We start from the raw sequence: 20,374 nt of genomic DNA on the forward strand, positions 1-20,374 counted from the left end.
ATTTATATACTGAGGGGAAGATGGCGGAGTCTGACGAGCCGAAAGCGGGCCCTTGCACTTTTTTGTTCAAAAAATCTATTAAGAAATTCTCCGGACGAAAGAGAAAAGCAAGCGACAGCGACAAAGGTACTAATTACTCATTCAGTTAACTTTTCTAATGGTTTTCATGGCGATAATCCGCTGTGCTGGTAACGCTGTGGCTTCGTCAACGGTCCTGAAACTAGCTAAACGTTAACTTAACGTTACAGTAACTGGCAATTGTTTGTGTGTTCTTTGTTCCTGTCGTTAATAATGACAATGACATTTACCCGATAAGAGCCCAACGCGTTAAAAACGACATAAAAATAAAAGCAACTCTGTAAACTGTGGGCAGGTTGAATTTTTTCGTCACTGGTAAGAAATAGTTCCCTAATTTGTGCTGCGTTTTTCTCTGCATCTTCTCTCTCTCCAGTTTATTCCAGTCACTTGACAGATTAATAATACAGAAATAGGCAGATCTAGTGCCAGCTATCTCCCCCCTGTGGGCTTGAATGGTAACTGTAAAAAGTTTGTATTCCAACTTCAAGACAAAATTTAAAAAAATAAGTTGAACTTATTCTTTTTTTCAGATGGCAATAGTGACGAGGACCAGAGCTCTGTGGTCAGAAAAGGAAAGAAAGACACTCGAATCAACCCCATGATTCAAAGGGTACCATAATAATAATAATTATAATATTTTAAAATGCATTTTGTGTTTAATAGTGAGGTAAGTCTGACCCTGGTCTCGTACCTGTTCAGACAAAGAAGGTGGAGAGAGACGCTGTATCTTCCAGTGAAAGTGAAGATGACAAAGAAGACAAGAAGATCACTGTTGCCTACAAGTCCACACGGTCAGCAGTGAGTTGAGACTTTCCTTTCATATTGCATTTTGTAAGAAAAATGGTGGTTTAAATCCCCCTGCCAATGAGCAAATTAAACAACCTTACAGCTACTCCAGTAGAGCTTCTCAGTGGCTGAAAAATGTTGTTCTCCATCTGCATCCATGTTTGTCTGAGCTCTGATGATCTGGCTGTTTGTTTTTGTGCATTCACAGTCTGGTATGTTGTTGTGAAGCCACAATCTCTTGGCTTGATGGAAGTACTGTAGAAATTTCCCTCACTCTTTTCTATTCTCTCAATCTTGCCCCCAATAAGAAACCAGAGGGACCCGAAGACATGGGTGCAACTGCTACATATGAGCTGGACACAGAGAGAGACAAGGACGCTCAGGCCATCTTTGAGAGGAGTCAGAAAATCCAAGAGGTAGGAGATTACATGGTGATATTTATTTGCTAAATATGTAGTATTGGCATACTATGTTGTATAACTGCACCAAGTCATACCTGAAATATCTCACCAGCCTTTGCATAACGGTAAAATCTAGGATCTGCTTAAATGTTAAATTATGCACACTGTTTTTCTGCCAAAAAAATTTTTAAGTTTCATACTTACTGGACAAACTCTTTTACTTCTTCAACAGGAGCTGGAGGGTAAAGAGGATGATAAAATCTACCGCGGCATCAACAACTACCAAAAATTCATCAAGCCGAAAGATACCATCATGGGCAATGCCTCCTCTGGCATGGTCAGGTGAATACAAGGCTGAGACATAAGACATTTATTCACCTATGAATGCTAATATGTAATCAATTATTGTTGATACATATAATTTCCTTCAAACTTTTTAACAGAAAAGGACCAATCCGAGCCCCTGAACACCTGAGAGCCACAGTCAGGTGGGACTACCAGCCGGACATCTGCAAGGACTATAAGGAGACTGGTTTTTGTGGTTTTGGAGGTGGGTTTGAGATTTGTACCATCAAAATATCAAAGTCATTTGTTGAATAACTAAAACTTTTTTTTAACACCTTGACCATTCACTTTAGTGTTCCTCATGTTCTTCTCTCCTGCTATTAGACAGCTGCAAGTTCCTCCACGACAGATCGGACTACAAACATGGCTGGCAGATTGAGAGGGAACTGGAAGAGGGCAGATATGGAGCCAATGGTGGGTTCAGGTGGGGAATTTCATGTCAGTTTTTTTTTGTGCCTGCACCAGCATTTCCTGAACAACACTGTGCTTTCATCTAGATGATGAGAACTACGAGGTGAGCAGTGACGAGGAGGATTTGCCCTTTAAGTGCTTCATCTGCAGAGATTCCTTCAAGAATCCCATCATCACAAAGTAAGCCTCTTTTCCTCTGCTTCTTCACTGTGCAGAGCCTTGTTTATTATCAGTTGTAATGTGTTAACCAGTCAAATATCTTCCAGGTGCAGGCACTATTTTTGTGAGGTATGTGCTCTTCAGCATTACCGCAAGTCCAAGCGTTGCTATGTGTGCAACACTCAAACCAACGGTGTCTTCAACCCCGCTAAAGGTAAGCAAGTCAAAAGAAGGAATAAACCGCTTCAAAAAATGTGATGAATGCAACTTAATGATTCCCTTCAACTGAGTTTTCTATTACTTGCCCTTTATTTCAGAGTTGATGGCCAAGATGGAGAAACATAATGCTGCAACAGACCAGCCACCATCAGATGAGGAAGATTAGCCCTTTTCAACCCTCCCCTTATGTGTTTGTCCATGTACATTTTGAATAAAATAACTTTTTTTTAGATAGTTAACTGCCTCACTGTGTATTACCATCAAGTTAAAACATTAAGTGAACAATGTTTATTGTTAAAAGTCAAGTTTGACATTTGCCTCACTGTCAAATGTACAAGCAGACAAAACAAGCACCAATGTAACATTCACGTTTGACGTAAGTAACATCACACCCAGAGTAAGTTCATGGAAATACATACTTCTATGCTCTGAAGGTTAAACTAAACAGATGTTATGCTTAACCTCTGTGCAACAAAAGTGATGTGTAAAGCATGAGGTGTAGTTTACACTGTAACATAGGCAGAGAGCTAAGAAATGCGTATACATGCTGTTCATCTAGTTGACCCTCGGGACAAAGTCAAAACCTTCCATCTGGTGTAGAGGGGGGCTGACTAAGTGAGCTGTGAGGACCGGAGTGCACCCTTATGGTGGTCTCACTGAGCAGATGGGCCACATCAAGTGGCCATGTTCAAACAAGAGGTAGAGTGCCCCATCTGAATACTTAGTAGCAGCTTCCCTCTGATCCAATTAATGAGAATCTTTAGGTGTAGGCTACATCTACATCCATAGATTGACCTCTGAAACCACAGCTACAGCATGAGGGATAGAGGAGTCCTGCAGTGTTTGGCTCCAGGGGGGCTTGTAATGCGAGTACCATCTGTAAATAGATGTATGTGTGTGTCAGAAATAGAGAGGCCATCAGTGCAGTGCAAGAGTCTGTGCATATCTAGAGAACAAAAGCGTGCGAGAGACATCAAAAAGAGGCAAGATGGCTGCTGGTCTGAGAACAGCAACTCCTTTTAGTTTGAGATTTGAATTATTTACAAGGGGACCATTACAAAAACAGATCTCGTCCTGTATGCTCAGAGAGTTCCCCATCAGAATCCTACAAATGTCTCCCCACCGAGTCCTCCACTGTCAGAAGTCCCAGTCGTCCACCTCCAGGTGGCTGAGACCCGACTCCAGACTGGCTAGTCCAGAGGGAGAGTCCTGCGGCTGGGAATTCTCGAAGTTGGAGATCGGCGACACGGGCCGCAACAGTTCAGGCAGCGCCTCCGAGGGCCGGCGTTTGATCTGAGAGGGGAAAAAGAACATTTGGAGGACAAAGTTAAATATTACTTTTTCAACAAAATCAATCTTTTTATTCGCCCCCAATTTCATAAAAGTAGTTCTAGTAGTAGATTAAAAGTAAGGCCAAGGTAATTAATAATAAAATAGTTGAAAATGTACTATGTCACTTATGTTTTCATAAGTGATAGTTTAGTTTTATTTTTCTTCAGTGAAGTATACACAATATCAACAAAATGACCTTACAGTCATGAAGTGGTTAAATAATACTAAATCATTATAGAAAAAAACACAAAACAAAATGTTCTCTGATCGAAATAACTGGTGTAGACTGAAGTCTGAGCTTATTATGTCCACCCTTAATACTTACCAAAGCAGTGACACATGACAAAAAGATATATAATAAAGAAACATAACAGCATAAGACATATGCAAAACAAAGTGTCAGTCACTTCGTCTTCGTCAGGATTAGCCTGGTATCTTACACACCTGTTTGAAGAAGGGGTGGCCTACGAGAGTGGTGGCTGACGGTCTGAAGGAAAACAAAAGGAAAACAGTGTCTTGAAACTTAAAACTTCTACAACGTCCACTGCAATATTGTGCAAGAAGAGAATGGCCAACCTCTTTTCTGGGTCTCGCTGTAGACACAACTCAACAAAGGCGTGGAAGTGTGGGGAGAACGTCCTGTTGTAGGGGTGTCCTGCAGACGAGGAGGAGGGCTCTCCGTTGGAGTGGCGAACGCCTCCGGCTCCTGGACCCTCGCAGATCCCAGAATCAGCCCCAGAGCGGGACGGTTTCAGCGACAGCTCCTCTGGTGGGATAGTGGTGGTGTCCAGCAAACATGGCACCGTCCCATTTAGCTTCTCCAGCAGCATCTGTGGAAGTGAAGGGGATATGGAGAGGGTTACTTTACCTTCCCTTTGATTTCAGCAGCTTACAGACAGCTTCATCCATATACAGTTTTTATAACTGAACACAGTGCTCTTTAGTGTTTTCTGAAAATTAAACTGAAAGTGGGATTGATTGACAAAGCATTTTTTTTTTCAATCAATCAATTACAGATGATGTACAGTAGTTTCCACAGATAATGTGATGTAGAAGAACAGGTAGGGAGTTGATAGGCCTCTTCTCACCTGTGTAGCTGGCATGTCTTTGAAGGGCACATGTCCATTTGCCAGTTCACAGGCGGTGATGCCGAGGCTGTAGATGTCTGACCGAGAGTCGTAGCCCTCCAGGTTCTGAGAAAAAACATTCAAATATGAAATTTAATTTACTGTCAATTTCCTTTTAATTTTGCTGCTAATTGCAGCATGGAGAACTGTCACCCTTGAACTAATTTCCAAAACTAAAACATAGTATTATATACTGCATGACTGTAGAGGAATGCAGTACTATACCTGCTGCAGCACCTCAGGGCTGAGCCAGGGCAGCACCTTGACACTGTACTGGGGGAAGTCGTGAACAACTTTGGCCCTCTGGCCGTGACGGATCAGGCTGAAGATGCTCCGTAGACCCGACATGCAGACCTGTCCGTCTGCAGAGATCAACACATGGCTGGCCTTCACACTCCTACACATAAACAAAGACAGTTAAGACACTGAATATCACACTGACCTGTATATAAAAGTATGGTTAGACTGGCATGTTGGTTTATCAATAATGTCAATTTATTAAAACCCAATTTAAGTATAGGCCCAGAAACAAGCACAAAAAATACAAAATGAACAGCATATTGTGTAAGACAAAAATACTGGCTTGTCCATCTTCTCCAACTATGACATAATGACTTCCCCAACCACTGTTAGTCCTGGTCAATGACTAAGTAATGCTACAATGGTTGATAACCTTATGCAGCCTATTTATTTAGATTGCACAGAACTGTTTGAATATGTTTGTTGTTATTATTGTAACTCTTCTAATATCACCTGGAAAGATTTTATGCAACAGCTTCATAGAGTCAATGTACCTCCTCCACCCTTCCCTAAACATAATAAAATGTCATTACTTTGGCTTTCAGTGTTACATGATGGCATACGGGATGTGTGTGTTTCCACCCTGAGAATTGTTTTGATTTGGCATGAAAATGATATGTGGTGCCTTTAAAAACTCCGACCCAATGTAGAAGTGTATCTTACCGGTGCACATATCCCATGTGGTGGATGTATTCAAGAGCTTTGAGCATGCCCAGCAAAATGTAAGCGATGGTCAGCTCAGTCATACCATCAGTGAAATGTGTGCAGATCAGATCTCTGGCTGACCCTGAAAGACCATCAAACACAGATAATCATAATCAGAAAGCTGTCCTCTATCAGAACAGGCTACTTTAAAATATTGTTAACATACATACATTCATTTCTTACCATAAGCCATGAAGGGGGTGATGACCCACAGCTCATTTTCTGCTATGAAGATGCTCTTGTAGGGTAGAATACTGGAGTGGTGAAACAACTTTGACACATGTAGTTCACCCTGGGAGGCAGAGAAAAGGAAATGACTCCTTATTATGTCAAGAAAGTTAATCAGAACACAGACACAAGGGTTACGTAAGTATTCCCAATGAAGCAGCGAGATGAAAGAAGGGGAATTTTATGCACTGATAGGAGAGAGGCAAAGACTACGGGGGAGCTGAATCATGGTGTGAACAGAGTGATCGGGTTGAGTGCTGATGCAGACCTGCAGGTAGGTAACCATGTCATTAGTGCATGACTCCAAGTCGATCCGTCGGATGGCTACGTGCTCCCCAGTGGGTCTATATCGAGCCAGGTTCACAGCCATCAAGTCGTCCAAGCCCCGGCCTAAAACAAAGACACAGACTTCATTAACAAACTACTCATGTCCTCCAGTCCTTGGTTTTTGAGTATTTATGTTGAACAGATGTTGTAAAATACCAAACAAATACATAGTTTATCAACAGTACTGTTCAGCTACTGTCGAAAAACAACACTGCACAAGTGAAAGAAGAACATTTTTACCATTTGGATACCATTCACTGAAAACTCCAATGTGTATTGAAGACTGTGTTTTTTCATAATTGTGCAGTGAATTAACATCATCAAAACAATATGTCAAGAGGCTGTACTTTAGCTTATACAGCTTCTAATGGCTTACTGCTAATAAAAAAAAACTGTCTGGAACTAATGGAACTTGTGTATCTTGAAATCAATACAAACAGCCAAGTCCAGGTGTGTCTTTTCCTTTACATACCAATAACGGTGAGGAGCTCGTAGGAGCTGCTGTCAGGGAGGAAGCTGCCCATGGTGTCCCGACGTGGGATGGAGGTCAGACTCTCCTGACTGTCCTCATGGGCCTGGAGGTAGAGAGGTAGAGCGAATGAAGATGGACTGTGACACTGAATTCACTTGCTGCAGTGCAGGACTGTGTTAAAGTGCTTGTGAGGGACTACCGGAGGGTTGGTTGTGCGTGTGAGAACTGTCAAAAGATCACCAAAGGACAAGCTGAGGTGTATTATCAAGGTGTGTTAGCATGACCCCTGGCACTAGCCACAGAAGAAAAACAAGGATTGGAAAACATTATTGGAAACACATATTTAGTAAATACAATATATATTGCAAGTCTAGTAATGAAAACATATTCCATTACCATAGATCCATTCAATATATAACTGCGAGTGTTGTTTTTATGGCACAAGAGAGTTACAATAGATAGTATTTGTGAAACCATAAAATATGGTTACGCTTAGATTAACTACTGCTTCCATAATAATATTATTAAAAACAGAATATCAAATAAATACAACATCACAAAGTGTGGCCAACACATAGCCTACGCCTTCCTGTGTTTAAATCATTTTAGACTTATGCAGTTAAAGTTAATATTATAGGCAGTGAGGACTCCTGAATTCCATCAATTTATCGCCACTCAAATGATGGAAATGGACAGATTGCAGTGGCAAGCTGTGGAGGCAAATGAAGGCAAGCTGTATGAATATTTGGACTGTTTCCATGGTGACCAGAATGTTGCACATTCAAAATTGGAATAGTGCACTTCCATGAGCATAATTGTGTCCTACAAGGCATGGGCCTTGGGCAAGGGATGACTTCAAGATCAAGATCAGAGACACACAACCAAGAGATAAAACCAAGAGTTGTTCTATGTGCGGACAGTTCTCTGAATGTGAAGCCAAACGTTGCCTTTTGCCATACATAAACTTTACAGACTGTACATTCAAAGTGGCATGACGCCATGAAGTAACACATGCTGTGGCAGCCATCAGTTAAGGGAACATCTGTAAATGTTGATCTAATCACATGGGTTACTGTACAAATTACCATCGTGATCAGATTCAGAGGGGGTTGCCATGCATTGCTAAAGCTGAACACATGGAACTCCATCCATCTACAGTCCGCAGGGTTACACAGTGGCTGACATCAAAGTGTGACACTATCAGTTCACCATCAACTCAACAACACGCCGTCAGCACAGACAGAAAGTGTCAAACGCAAACACAACACAAAATGTTCTTAGGAAAAATTTAACTTTTAGTCAGGTGACACCAAAATCCAAAACAACGCAGTTACCTGGAGCATGTTAACAGCAGACTGAGGACTCTGAGGCTATTTAGATGTTAGGCTGTACAAAAGGATTATTTATTCTCCCCGTCTTCCCCAACAGAAGCCCTGGTGAGTGAGGTGAGATGTCCTTCTGAACTATGAGCATGTACAGCGTGTCATAAACTAGACACTCATGCATACACAGATGTGCAAAGCCTTTTGGGGTTTGTGGATTCCTCTACATATAAATCTTTGTGCGCACACATGCATGCACGCACATACACAAGAGGCAAATGGGGGATGATGATGCAGTGACAGGAGTACCACACTTACTTTCCTGTGAGAGAGTCCCTGAGCTTGCTCTGGGGTAGAAAAGCCACATCAATGACATAAAGACATGTACACACACAAAACAAGAGAAGGAGAAGGATCTGTGTTTAGAGCAGCTCTTGAACTGGGAAGTGCAGCATCTGGTAGTGGGAGTTTGCAGCAGGCTGCAGAATTTGATAGATGGCCTTTGCTGGTTTCCCTGTTACAGGATTACAGGATTTGTCTGAACCAGCAGCTTTATCTTTAATGTGACCACCCACAAGTGACGCATCATTATCAATACTCAGTTTTTATAACTTGTGGGAATATGATGAAACTGCACTGCAAAAATTAATTCTCACCCCAGTAAAGTGCTTACATCTGCATAATAGACTTCAATACTTTCTTACCAAACAAATCACAAAAAGGAAAAACAATCTAGCTAAACCCTGCAGGTTCTTCCCAGATATTATGTAAAGCAATGGAAACAAGCATAGCCAAAAGAGAAATGAAACACTTGGACAAACATGCAACACTGAGCAATGATCTGCTCGCAAGAAAATGCAAATGAGGCTTGCAAAGCTTGCACAGAAAACAAGCAAAATCCACCCCGCCATAATCTTTCCATATTACAAAAAAGCTTAAAACAAGTGCCAAAAATCATACTGATTATTAATGAGGAGAAACATGGCACTTAAAAAGATAAACAAACCACTGATACACAGCCACAACCACGCTTTCTTTAAGCTTCAGGATGCATCGAAAGACTTCATATCTAATTTGCAACTCACAAACTACAGTCCTGAAAATAAAAGTTTCACTCTACTTTCACATACAGAGTAGTACTGTAGTACTCACTCAGAATGTCATCTAGAGTCTTAATGTGACTGCTGGAAATATCACAGAATAAATCCAGTGGAGTACACTCAGTTACAGTGGGGAATTACCATTGATAAATGTAGCTTCTGGATATTAAGCCATTTTGGCAAGAAATTGACAGACAGTAGTAACATAGATGGTAAAAGCACCGAAGCATTCAGACCTTGAGGTCCTTTTTTAATGAGTAAGATTTGGGGAAACTGTATTTTCTCAGGACTCATTTTTGCTTCGTCTTACTTTTATGAACATACAACCAATCAAATTGTCCCTTCACAGCCTACAGGACATATATATGACTGGAAGGTGGTTGGTTTTAATTCACAGACCACTGGGAAAAGCTAATAATAAGAAGAACCTCTCTCACCGAATTCAAAAACTGTGACAATGAAAAAGACACCTAAGCTCTAATCCCTCTAGAGAAGCAGCTCTGTAGCCAACATTGGATAACTAACTAATTGAAGCAGAAAGTATGCCAGTCTGAATAATTATGGTATTCACGGTTTCAGGTCAGATGTCAGCCATTTAATAGTTTTCTCTTCTAAACTGTGTGAACATGAGTCTAGCTGTGGTGGTCCACGCCACAATGAAACATTTGACAAAAAAGAGCTATGACCTTCTCTGTGGATCATGAGAGTGTCTTTGTGAGGATTTCATACAGATGTGTATATTTGTTCTGAGCTGACTGCACCTGGTACACAAAATCCTAAACATAATAAGGCAAAACTAAGCCCCAACACATCTATAAACTAGTCAGCATAATTTCTATTCACTCTTATTTTCTAATGTGCCAAAAAATACTACGTACACACTGTTGGAACGGAAATGAAAATCTACAGGTCTTGAACTGAGTGATAGTCTTCGCCTCTAATAACCCGCTGGGTATGCACTATTTGGATTACTATCAATTTAGACTGCTATTATTTTGCAATTCAGGAGATACACCAGCCCACACAAAAACATGTATATACTATTTGTAATTGCCAGCTTGAAAGCTAGTTCTGATTAAATTCGGATTTTGTTGCTCAATAAAGCAAATGTGGTTAAACACGAGTTACAACAAGAGGGAGAATTTAGGAATAATGGCAAACGAAAGTATATTACAGCCAAGTATGCAACCTTTTTACACGTAAGATAAACACAATCAAAAGTAGCATTAAATAAAAGGGCACAGACTTAAGACAGGTAACAGATTGCTGACTGACTGGATGGAAAACTTCTGAGAAGCAGAGCAAAGAAACCACTCACTTAGAGCAAAGCTTCAACTAGAACAGAAAGTTTTTTTGTGTTTGTGCTGATGAAGGGCCTAATGTGTAAGCAGTGGTTTGGGAATGTTGCTTTTGTTGTATCTTGGCTTGCCTTGGACCTCACCTCCAAATAACTCCAAATCCCGCAGGCTCTCCACACTCAATTTCTCAGATACCCAACGCTGACAGACAGAGGAGAAAAGAGAGAAACATGGAGAAAATAGAGAAAATGCAAGCAAGAATAAGGAAATGTTCCACACAAACATATTTAAAGCTGTTGAATAAAGATTGGATCATGTTGACTTCCTAATTTCCAGCTGTAAAAGTTTTCTTTTGTGTGGAAGAGAAAGTCATAGAGAGCAAGATTTTACATTCTCAAACAGGTCTCTGTAAGAACTTATAAAAAAATATATATATAATACATTATTGTCTTATCATGATGACAACAGTGTCTGGCTGCTTGCAATGAAAACTGTCATAAATGTGATTATAGGCCGATTTCCCTTTGTTAAGCCTTTTCCAGGACCAAAGACAAACTTCAATGGAAAATATAGATAAAAACATACGAGTACTGTAGATTTAATCCTTGGTCCAGAATCACATTTAACACTTGTTCAGGAAACTGGCCTTGTAAGCCTATGTCTAAAATAGGAGGTACCTGGCAAACACTTACAAGAAAAGACATGGATCCTCTTGAGTGTGTTACATATGAAATGCTGAAAACACATCCAGGGAATACCTGTGAAGACAAGTGAAAAAACTGTGAAGGATAAGATGTCTCTGTCTGGTCGATTTATTTGATTTTATTTTATTTCACTTCATTATCAGAATATGTTTCTGAAATTTGTCTTGCATTCCAGGGCTTACACTGTTTCACAAACATAACAAAACACAACATTTAACAAAACAAAACAGTTACTGCAAACATATATCAAAAGCTGATATTCTTCAAATAAAATATGAGTGGCGTCCCTCAAAGACAACATTCTTTTTGTATACACAGTTTGACTCAAGCGTGTGACCCACAATCTTTGAACAAATACATACTGTAGCAGTCTAGCTTTAAACTGAACAGAGAGGCAATTGTACCATGCACTGATTCAATATTGCATAACACTCTGTAATATAAATTAGAAAAATAATAACTGTAATAATCTGTGTGTTTGCTCCAAATGACCTCAGTCTCCTAAGAAAGGTATTGATGGTACAACAATAGTTGTTGTACCATCAATATCAATTAGTTTTACAATCGTCTGTATAAAGTGTGAAGAGTAAAGGTGAGCTCACACAACCCTGAGGTGTTAGTAACAATGGAAATTAAATATGTCTGATTAACTTGAACTATCAGCACTCTATTTGTAAGACATGAATGATACCACTGAATCAGCTGAGAATTAACCTCTAGCTGAATCATCTTTGCCAATAAGAGCTATTATCACTACTACACATATAATACACACATTTTGATAATATTTGAAGTGATACTGTATGAAATTACTACCAAACGTATTAACTTGTCTTGCCTAATGCATGTAATGCATATACGTTATTACTTAGTAAAGTGATAATTAAACCTTCCACAGCAAAATAAAGTCTACCAGCCAGATGATCGCTCAGTAGTTAATGCTGACTTGAGTGATATCTTCATTCACACCGATATTGAGGTTGAAACCAATCAACATTCACGCTTGAATAATGTTGTTTCTAATGCAAACACAGTGATGCTGACTTCCAGCGACTGCAAATTAAGTAATTTGAACAGACAAAGACAAAACAATTCACTATCTTATAGCAGATTCGTCACAAGCAGCGCTCAGTTCGTGCTAATAGCTCGCTAATGCTCTGATGTAGGGCGCAGGCTAGCAATAGTAAATTACCGTTAGCTAAAGCAACTACCGTGACTTATTTTAGCTATGAGAAATAGCATTATTTTAATGTTTTAATAACTTACCTATATAATGTTTAGAATAGCAATGTCTCGTTGGAGTAATATCATATTTCAGGATAACTTATTTAGCTAGCCATCTTCCCCAGCGAGATGTTTTTGGCAGCTCTCCACTACGCCTTCTTGGTTGAGCGCCGTGTCGCGTATGAACGACTACACCCACTGAGAAACTCTGCGCGCACTGATGACGCAGCCACCGCTTGGCGAAAACACTGGAGCGTTTACTGGCATCAGAAACAGGTAAATACGCCCTGTTAGCCACTGTCCTAAAATGATCGATACATTAAGTCAACGGAAAATGTTATCGTATACTACACGGGGTTGTGAAAGGCACCCTAACTAAAACCACATTCACGACGAAGTGTACGTCAGACCCTAGCCTCGCACACCCCCACCTCGGCCTCATTTTGCGGCCTTGAGCTAACGCTAACGTGATGAACAGATAGATGGTGTCAAAGTTAGGATGTTATAAAATTACTGTAATGCAGATTAACCACCTGCCAGCAGCTGATTCCCCATGCTGTATTGCTTTGTACCGTCCTATTTAGCATATTAACTGTGTTTATGTTAACGCGGTTACGTCAACGTTAGTTTCTGAGCCTGATAACCTTCTCTGCTGCAGAACCCCACTTAAATTATGCCTGATAACTGTTGAATTCTTTGCAAACATGCGTGCCTCCATGGACATTGAAATTAATTAAAATGTCTTATTAATTGCGAGTAATGTTATTTATTGTAACATCTTGTGTTTAACCTACGTAGCTACGTAGATTTATAGCTATGCACACGTTATGTTGTTTAGCTAATGTTGTTCTGTACAGTGTGTAGCTAACGTTACTGCAGTGGAAGAAGTCGCTAAAAGTATGCGACAGATTATTCTGTTTGTTTAAAAAGCAACTAACCAATAAAACGATTTCACCAGCAAAGTGAATGGCAGTCAGGGCTACTTATTTACTACTATTGTTTCCAGTGAAACCGTCATCGTCCATCAAAGTACACCTGCTATTAGTGGTCCTTGTTGACTAAATGGCAAGCTGAAGAGAGTTTTCCATGAATCAGACAAGTGCTGAGTCACTTTTTATTGGGAGCACCTTCAGTAATGAACCAAGGCAGACAATCAAATACCACATTTTTTTTAACAGGATTTGGTATAATAACAGAGCGATTTTAAGACTTTAAAGACTGTCCCCCCTCTTGTTTTCACAGTACAGCCATGAACTGGAACAAAGGTGGTCCAGGTGTGAAGCGAGGGTTTGGGTTTGGAGGATTTTCCCTTGCAGGGAAAAAAGAGGAACCTGAACTTACTCAGAAATCTCACACATCATTCGGAGCCACAGGATCAAGTGGGGGATATGGGAAGAACCAACAGCTCCCATCATTCTACAAAATAGGGACCAAAAGAGCTAATTTTGATGAAGAAAATGCGTGAGTATTATGTTATTATTACGTCTCTCCCATACACTTGTTCAGTTCCACCTATGACAAAACTATCAGTATATAATGTGATTTGTGGTATTGAATAATTATAAACTGCACCTTTGTCATTTTCAACAAGGTATTTTGAAGATGATGAAGAGGAGTCCAGCAGCAATGTGGATCTGCCGTACATTCCAGCTGAGAACTCACCCACACGGCAGCAGATGCAGTCTGGTGGTGGCTCAGACAGTGAAGATGATCCACTGGATGCCTTCATGGCAGAGGTTGAGGTGAGAAGACAATTACAGTTGGGCAGAAATAAACTAGAATATGCTTCTAGATGCTTAATCTGCTCTTTTCTCTAACAAATATTTGTTTTCTTTCCTCCAGAACCAAGCAGCTAAAGACATGAGGAAACTAGAGGAAAAGGAAAAGGAGAAAAAGTCTGCCAAGTAAGACTTAATTGTGCTCACACTTTTTCATTAGTTTGATTTTGAGTCACTTCTAAGGTCCTTGTGTAGGTGTTTTGACCAGAATGAAAAAATGATTGCCCACAACTGAATTAAAATTCAAAAGTGAAAGTATAAATCCACTAATGTGGGATAATTATACTGTTAATTTGTATTTAACTCCTGTATAATTCACTGCTTTAACAAAATAGCAATTTATCTTTATGCAGAAATTATATTTTAAGTTTCTCCAGTTACTGGCACAAAGCATTTTACATCCAGCAATGTTTTTGCTGGCTTAATATATATCATCAGGTAACCAGAGTGACCTTAGTCATAATGGGATGTGGGCTGTCTTGGGTGTATGAACGAGCCGCAGGGAAGTTTTTTTTTTCTCCGCTTGTCATTTCAGGGGTATTCGTGATGACATTGAAGAAGAAGATGAACAAGTGAGTGAGCCCTCCAAAGTTCTTCATCCACTACATCGTTGGTCAGAGAGTTCTCCAGACCAAACATTCCCTAAATCGACCCTCTCTAATCTTATAAAGCCCCCCACCTTCTCCTCTATCTGACCATGCAGGTTGCATTTAGGATTATTATGGTGGAGTTGTTTCTCTTGTGTAGATTATTTTTGTTGTTTAGAAAGTGTGAAAAAAGCATGTTTAATTTTATGTCAGCAAGTGACAGAATAGTTGATATCAGATAGTGAACAGTATTTTATCCTTCTGTTATAAAGCTGAATGTCTCTTCAAGTATTTGTCAGTTACTGGTGCCTGAATGCTCTGGTAGACTGCAAACCAGCTCAGTTTTTCACATGAATTGCTCTGCTCTCTGCAGGAAGCCTACTTCCGCTACATGGCAGAGAATCCCACAGCTGGGCTGACCCAAGAGGAGGAGGATGAAAACATTGACTATGACAGTGACGGGAACCCAATCGCTTCTGCCACCAAGAAAATTATCTTGCCGCTTCCTCCCATTGACCACTCTGAGGTACAGTTGACGATACTGATTGAGCGTAGACACTTTAGGAGTGTTTTTCTCAACTATGGATCAACATTTTATGTCTTTTAACATGTGTAATATGAGGGATTTGGGTGGTGTTTTTTTTTACAGATTGATTACCCGCCCTTTGAGAAAAACTTCTACAATGAGCATGAGGAGCTCAGCAACCTGACTGGAACTCAAGTGTTGGAGTTAAGGCACAAACTGAACTTGAGGGTAAGTCTGGGATTCATGCATACTTGTATATAAATTTTATATAGCTTATAGTTATTGATTTTGCAAATGATTTCTTTTTTAATTATTCAGTCATTTTTTTTGGCTCCAGTCCCGTTTTTAGCAATATTTCTTGCAGTGGTTGGTCGCTGTGGAAAAAAAACTATGTTTGTGTGTACTGTATGTATGTGTAAATGTTCTGAATGTCTTTTGATTTCTTTATCTTGTTTTTCTCAGGTTTCTGGTGCTGCTCCTCCCAAACCTTGTACTAGCTTTGCCCACTTCGGCTTTGATGAGCAGCTAATGCACCAAATCCGCAAGTCTGAGTACACTCAGCCCACACCGATCCAGTGCCAGGTATTGTGCAAGTTCATCTTAAGATTGCAACGTAATTGAATATTCTTTTTAAAAAATGATTTCATGAAGAATCTTTGTTGTTTTTGTTCTCAATCTGGTTTTTAGGGTGTGCCTATAGCTCTCTCTGGACGTGACATGATTGGTATTGCAAAAACTGGTAGTGGCAAAACGGCAGCTTTTATCTGGCCCATGCTGGTTCACATCATGGACCAAAAGGAACTGGAGCCAGGAGAAGGGCCCATCGCAGTCATTGTGTGTCCCACCAGAGAGCTTTGTCAGCAGGTACGAAATGTGATGAGTCAGACTTTGTGGATGTATATAGGATATTTGCTGTATTAACAAAAAATACATTGGTAAGCGAGTTGGTTCACTAATGTGTGTGTCATTTTAAATGTTTGCCAGATCCATGCAGAATGTAAGCGTTTTGGGAAGGCCTACTCATTGCGTTCTGTGGCGGTTTACGGAGGAGGCAGCATGTGGGAGCAGGCCAAAGCTCTGCAGGAGGGAGCAGAGATTGTGGTGTGCACTCCGGTAAGAGACCAACTTTTGACTTTGACCTGCTTTCTAATAAGAAAATTCACTCTCTACTGCAACTAATGTGAAATTGACTCTTCGTGTGTGTTTGCACAGGGTCGTCTGATTGACCACGTTAAAAAGAAGGCCACGTCCCTGCAGAGAGTGTCATACCTGGTGTTTGATGAGGCAGATCGCATGTTTGATATGGGCTTTGGTGGGTTGGCCTTATCAGTGCTGTAGCAAAGATGTTGTAAACCTGTTTTGTGCACTGCAGCTTATTTCTCTTTTCCCTTTCAGAATATCAGGTTAGATCTGTTGCCAGCCACGTCCGCCCAGACAGACAGAGTAAGTGCATTTTCTTAAGTATGAAAACAATGTTTCATTGTCATATTTATACTTCTTAACGTGACTTCCTTCACAGCCCTTCTGTTTAGCGCTACTTTCCGAAAGAAGATCGAGCGGCTTGCCAGAGACATCTTGGTAGATCCTATTCGTGTGGTGCAGGGAGACATTGGAGAGGTATGTAGTGTCACACATTATCTGCGAACTCAGAATACATTTTTTAGAGCTGTACACAAAGAGACTAATTTGCTAATTTATTCCTTTTTCAGTGTGTCTCAAAGGCCCAAAACACAAATTTTAGGCTACTAAATACAGTTACAATACTCCTAATTTAACGTTTCATTGAAAATTTTAAAGCATGTATATGTATGTAAAATAATGTTCGACTTGAAAATGTGGGAAACAAAAAAAGACACTTTAACATACAGATCCCATGTTTTAATAACCTTCCTTTCTGAACAGGCCAATGAGGATGTGACCCAGGTGGTGGAGCTGCTGCCCAGCGGGACGGATAAATGGGGCTGGCTGACTCGGCGGCTGGTCGAGTTCACCTCCTCTGGCTCAGTCCTCATCTTCGTCACCAAGAAAGCAAACTGTGAGGAACTGGCTACTAACCTGACCCAGGAGGGCTACAGCCTGGGCCTCCTGCACGGAGACATGGACCAGAGTGAGAGGAACAAGGTCATCAGTGACTTCAAGAAGAAGAATTTGCCTGTTCTGGTGGCCACTGATGTAGCTGGTGGGTACAAGAGGAGGTGTATTCTACTTCCCATTTCTTGCCCTCCTTGTCACTTTCTGTTTGAACATTCAGATGAACGTGTTCGTGTCCCATTTCAAACATTTGCTCTGTGAAGTGACAGTTTAGTTAACTGTATATTGGGAGCAGAGTAACAAAACTATAGTATCAACTTGTACATTTAAAATAGTTTAACATTTTCCTGCTTCCTGTTTTATTCATCCCCAGCTCGTGGTCTGGACATCCCATCCATTCGCACGGTGGTGAACTACGACGTGGCACGAGACATCGACACGCACACACACAGGATTGGTCGAACTGGTCGCGCTGGAGAGAAGGGTGTGGCTTACACTCTCCTCGCCAACAAAGACACCGCATTCGCTGGTGACCTTGTGAGAAATCTCGAGGGAGCTAATCAAGCCGTTTCCAAAGAACTGATGGATTTAGCCATGCAGGTGAGATAAAGAAGTCAAAGATGTTTTGGTTTATAAGAGTGAATGTTTTTAACTTTGTTCTGTTGACATCTTTTTCCCCCAGAATCCCTGGTTCAGGAAATCCAGATTCAAGGGTGGTAAAGGAAAGAGGCTGAATATTGGCGGAGGGGGTCTGGGTTACAGAGAGAGACCAGGCCTAGGGGCTGAAAGTTCTGTGAGTTACTAATTAATACACTTGAAATCTGCAAATCTTGTATATTGTGGGTATAACTGTAAAATGAACACAAGTTAACAACAATTCCAGACTACACCTGTAAACTTTGAGCCTTCTTTTGGAGAAAATTCAGAGAGATGTGAGTAACTCTTTGTTGTCTTTGCAGGAACGCAGCAGCAGCAGCTTGTTGTCTTCCACTAGTAGCTTTGAAAACTACAGCAAACCAGCCACTGGGGCAATGGGAGATCGCATGTCTGCGATGAAACAAGCCTTCCAGGTAGAACTCTCTCTTATGTTGTTGTTCTGTTGAGATGATTTTCTTTTTCTTTCATACTGCCTATTTCTGATTGTCTTTTTATGTCTTCATATTTATTTATTTTATTTTTTGTTTTGCTCCACTTCTATTTCAGTTAATTTGTAAGAATCTACATATGTGTGTAATTCATGTTTTCATACTTAAAATTCATACACTTTAACTTGATACTAAAATACTAATTTATTGTTATTGTGTAATGTTTGACAGTTAGTTAAAGTATTCTGTTTTCTTTAACCAGTTGGGAATACTGTAGTATTTCTTAAAATGTCTAAAACTGTTGTGTTGCCAGTCATTCACTCACAGCACAGGGCCCTGAAGTACCAGTATCATTGGTAGTAAAGTGACAAAAAACCTTAGCACCTGGCCAAGAAATGGTTTAGTCAGCTGTATATTAACCAGCATCCTATCACCACCCTGCAAATTTATAAAAAAAGGAAGGATTTCTCGTTTGCCTCCTGGGCAGCTAATCTCTTCCTCTTTTTCCTCTAGGCTCAGTATAAGAGCCACTTCGTGGCCGCGTCCAGTGGCCCTCCAAAGCTAAGCACCAAGTCCAGCAGCTCATCAGGCTGGACCAGTGCCGGCAGCCTGAGCTCTGTGCCCACGGAGGCCGCCAACGGTTCAGAGCGGCCCCAGGGCGCCACCTTGTCCATATCCGGCTTCACCAGCGCTGGCTCCCTGAGCTCGGTGCCCACCAGTCAAACCAGTTCACAGCACAGCTACCCTCCGCCTGCTCCTCCCTCACAGAGAGACAGCTCACGGGACAGACACGGGGAGGATCGGGGGCGCCATGGAGACAGAGATCGCGACCGCCACAGCGACAGGAGCGATCGACACAGTGGAGAGGATCGCTACGGAGACCGGGATCGCCATGGAGACAGAGATCGTGACCGCTACGGGGACCGGGAACGCCACAGCAGCAGCCGCCACAGCGATAGTCGTAACGGAGATGGAAGCAGGAGGGACAGAGAGGATCGGAGGAGTGAGAGGGATGGGGGAGACAGGGGGGAGGGGAGGGATAGAGGAGATGATAGCTTTGCTGTCCCCGAACCACCAAAACGTAGAAAGAGCAGATGGGACAACTAAAGAAAAAAATTAATGCATCAATAGAATAATACGTGCAACCAACTGCTCCATGATGAGCTTGTCTCTTGTGTAGGCAGATAGCAGAGCATATCAGAGGCTGACGCAAGCACAGGGGGGATTTTGTGGACTTTAAATAAAAGTGTACTGGTGCTCCTATCAGGGTGGTTAGGACCTCATGATTTGGTCAGAGCTCAACAGAGTGTGTCAGGCAGATCAACACAAGCAGCTCAGAGACAGCCACTGTATATATACCATCAAGACTGTTGTTATTGTAAGTTAATAGGATCAAGCAATAGAGCTGTAATGAATCCTACTGTCGGTAGACAATTTAAAGTTAGGATATGTTGGTTGTTGTCTTGTTTCCTCTTACTGAGCTCCAAACTTGCTTTTGTGCTTGCAAATCTGACTCTTTATTTTGGATCTTTGCCAAGTGTGTTTGTGTGTTTGCGTTTTGTTAATCTACGAAGCTAACTCTTAGAACAGTCTCATTTTTGAAGGCGCTCTGTGATGATTCACAGTCACACGTACATGTCAAAAACTGTATGGTTCTTTTTGTGTCTTGTATTCAAGTTTTAGTGAAGTGCCTTTCCTTGGCATTTAGTCTGTCTATGCTTTTGAAATGTTTTTCAAGAAGATGCATTTGTTTGTATGAGAAGAATTTCAAGTGTTCATTCACACGTGGAAAATGTGAAGTTTTGATTAAAAAGACTCCTTTGGCATCT

The 20,374-nt window shown here is 41.0% G+C and overlaps 3 protein-coding genes across 4 annotated transcripts; 2 read left to right on the forward strand and 1 right to left on the reverse strand.

Annotated features, from left to right (window-relative positions):
- The first annotated feature begins 20 nt into the window (after window positions 1-20).
- Window positions 21-2,701, forward strand: rnf113a (ring finger protein 113A). The gene is made up of 10 exons (XM_070922593.1): window positions 21-126; window positions 609-688; window positions 778-876; window positions 1,173-1,280; window positions 1,498-1,607; window positions 1,709-1,815; window positions 1,935-2,024; window positions 2,108-2,201; window positions 2,288-2,394; window positions 2,498-2,701. The coding sequence occupies exons 1-10, from the start codon at window positions 21-23 to the stop codon at window positions 2,563-2,565; spliced, it is 969 nt and encodes a 322-aa protein (XP_070778694.1). The 3' UTR covers window positions 2,566-2,701.
- Window positions 2,471-12,694, reverse strand: strada (STE20 related adaptor alpha). 2 transcript variants are annotated; one of them, XM_070922591.1, is made up of 12 exons: window positions 11,303-11,314; window positions 10,754-10,811; window positions 8,531-8,559; window positions 6,891-6,993; window positions 6,360-6,481; window positions 6,047-6,155; window positions 5,822-5,945; window positions 5,084-5,255; window positions 4,820-4,924; window positions 4,308-4,561; window positions 4,176-4,218; window positions 2,471-3,692 (listed from the first exon to the last, which is right to left on the reverse strand). In XM_070922591.1, the coding sequence occupies exons 1-12, from the start codon at window positions 11,312-11,314 to the stop codon at window positions 3,537-3,539; spliced, it is 1,287 nt and encodes a 428-aa protein (XP_070778692.1). In that variant the 3' UTR covers window positions 2,471-3,536. The 2 variants fall into 2 exon arrangements, with proteins under 2 accessions (XP_070778692.1, XP_070778693.1); XM_070922592.1 differs by lacking the exons at window positions 8,531-8,559; window positions 10,754-10,811 and adding an exon at window positions 12,581-12,694 and having other exon boundaries at window positions 11,303-11,368.
- Window positions 12,695-12,768: 74 nt separating this feature from the next.
- Window positions 12,769-20,369, forward strand: ddx42 (DEAD (Asp-Glu-Ala-Asp) box helicase 42). The gene is made up of 18 exons (XM_070922590.1): window positions 12,769-12,814; window positions 13,781-13,999; window positions 14,130-14,280; window positions 14,381-14,442; window positions 14,852-14,888; window positions 15,277-15,429; window positions 15,553-15,657; window positions 15,892-16,011; window positions 16,117-16,293; window positions 16,414-16,542; window positions 16,642-16,741; window positions 16,825-16,872; window positions 16,949-17,046; window positions 17,332-17,608; window positions 17,834-18,060; window positions 18,143-18,253; window positions 18,420-18,530; window positions 19,059-20,369. The coding sequence occupies exons 2-18, from the start codon at window positions 13,788-13,790 to the stop codon at window positions 19,650-19,652; spliced, it is 2,712 nt and encodes a 903-aa protein (XP_070778691.1). The 5' UTR covers window positions 12,769-12,814; window positions 13,781-13,787; the 3' UTR covers window positions 19,653-20,369.
- Window positions 20,370-20,374: the final 5 nt, after the last annotated feature.

This window comes from Enoplosus armatus, chromosome 17, assembly GCF_043641665.1.
Source record: "Enoplosus armatus isolate fEnoArm2 chromosome 17, fEnoArm2.hap1, whole genome shotgun sequence".
In the NCBI taxonomy this organism is placed as follows: Eukaryota; Metazoa; Chordata; class Actinopteri; order Centrarchiformes; family Enoplosidae; genus Enoplosus; species Enoplosus armatus.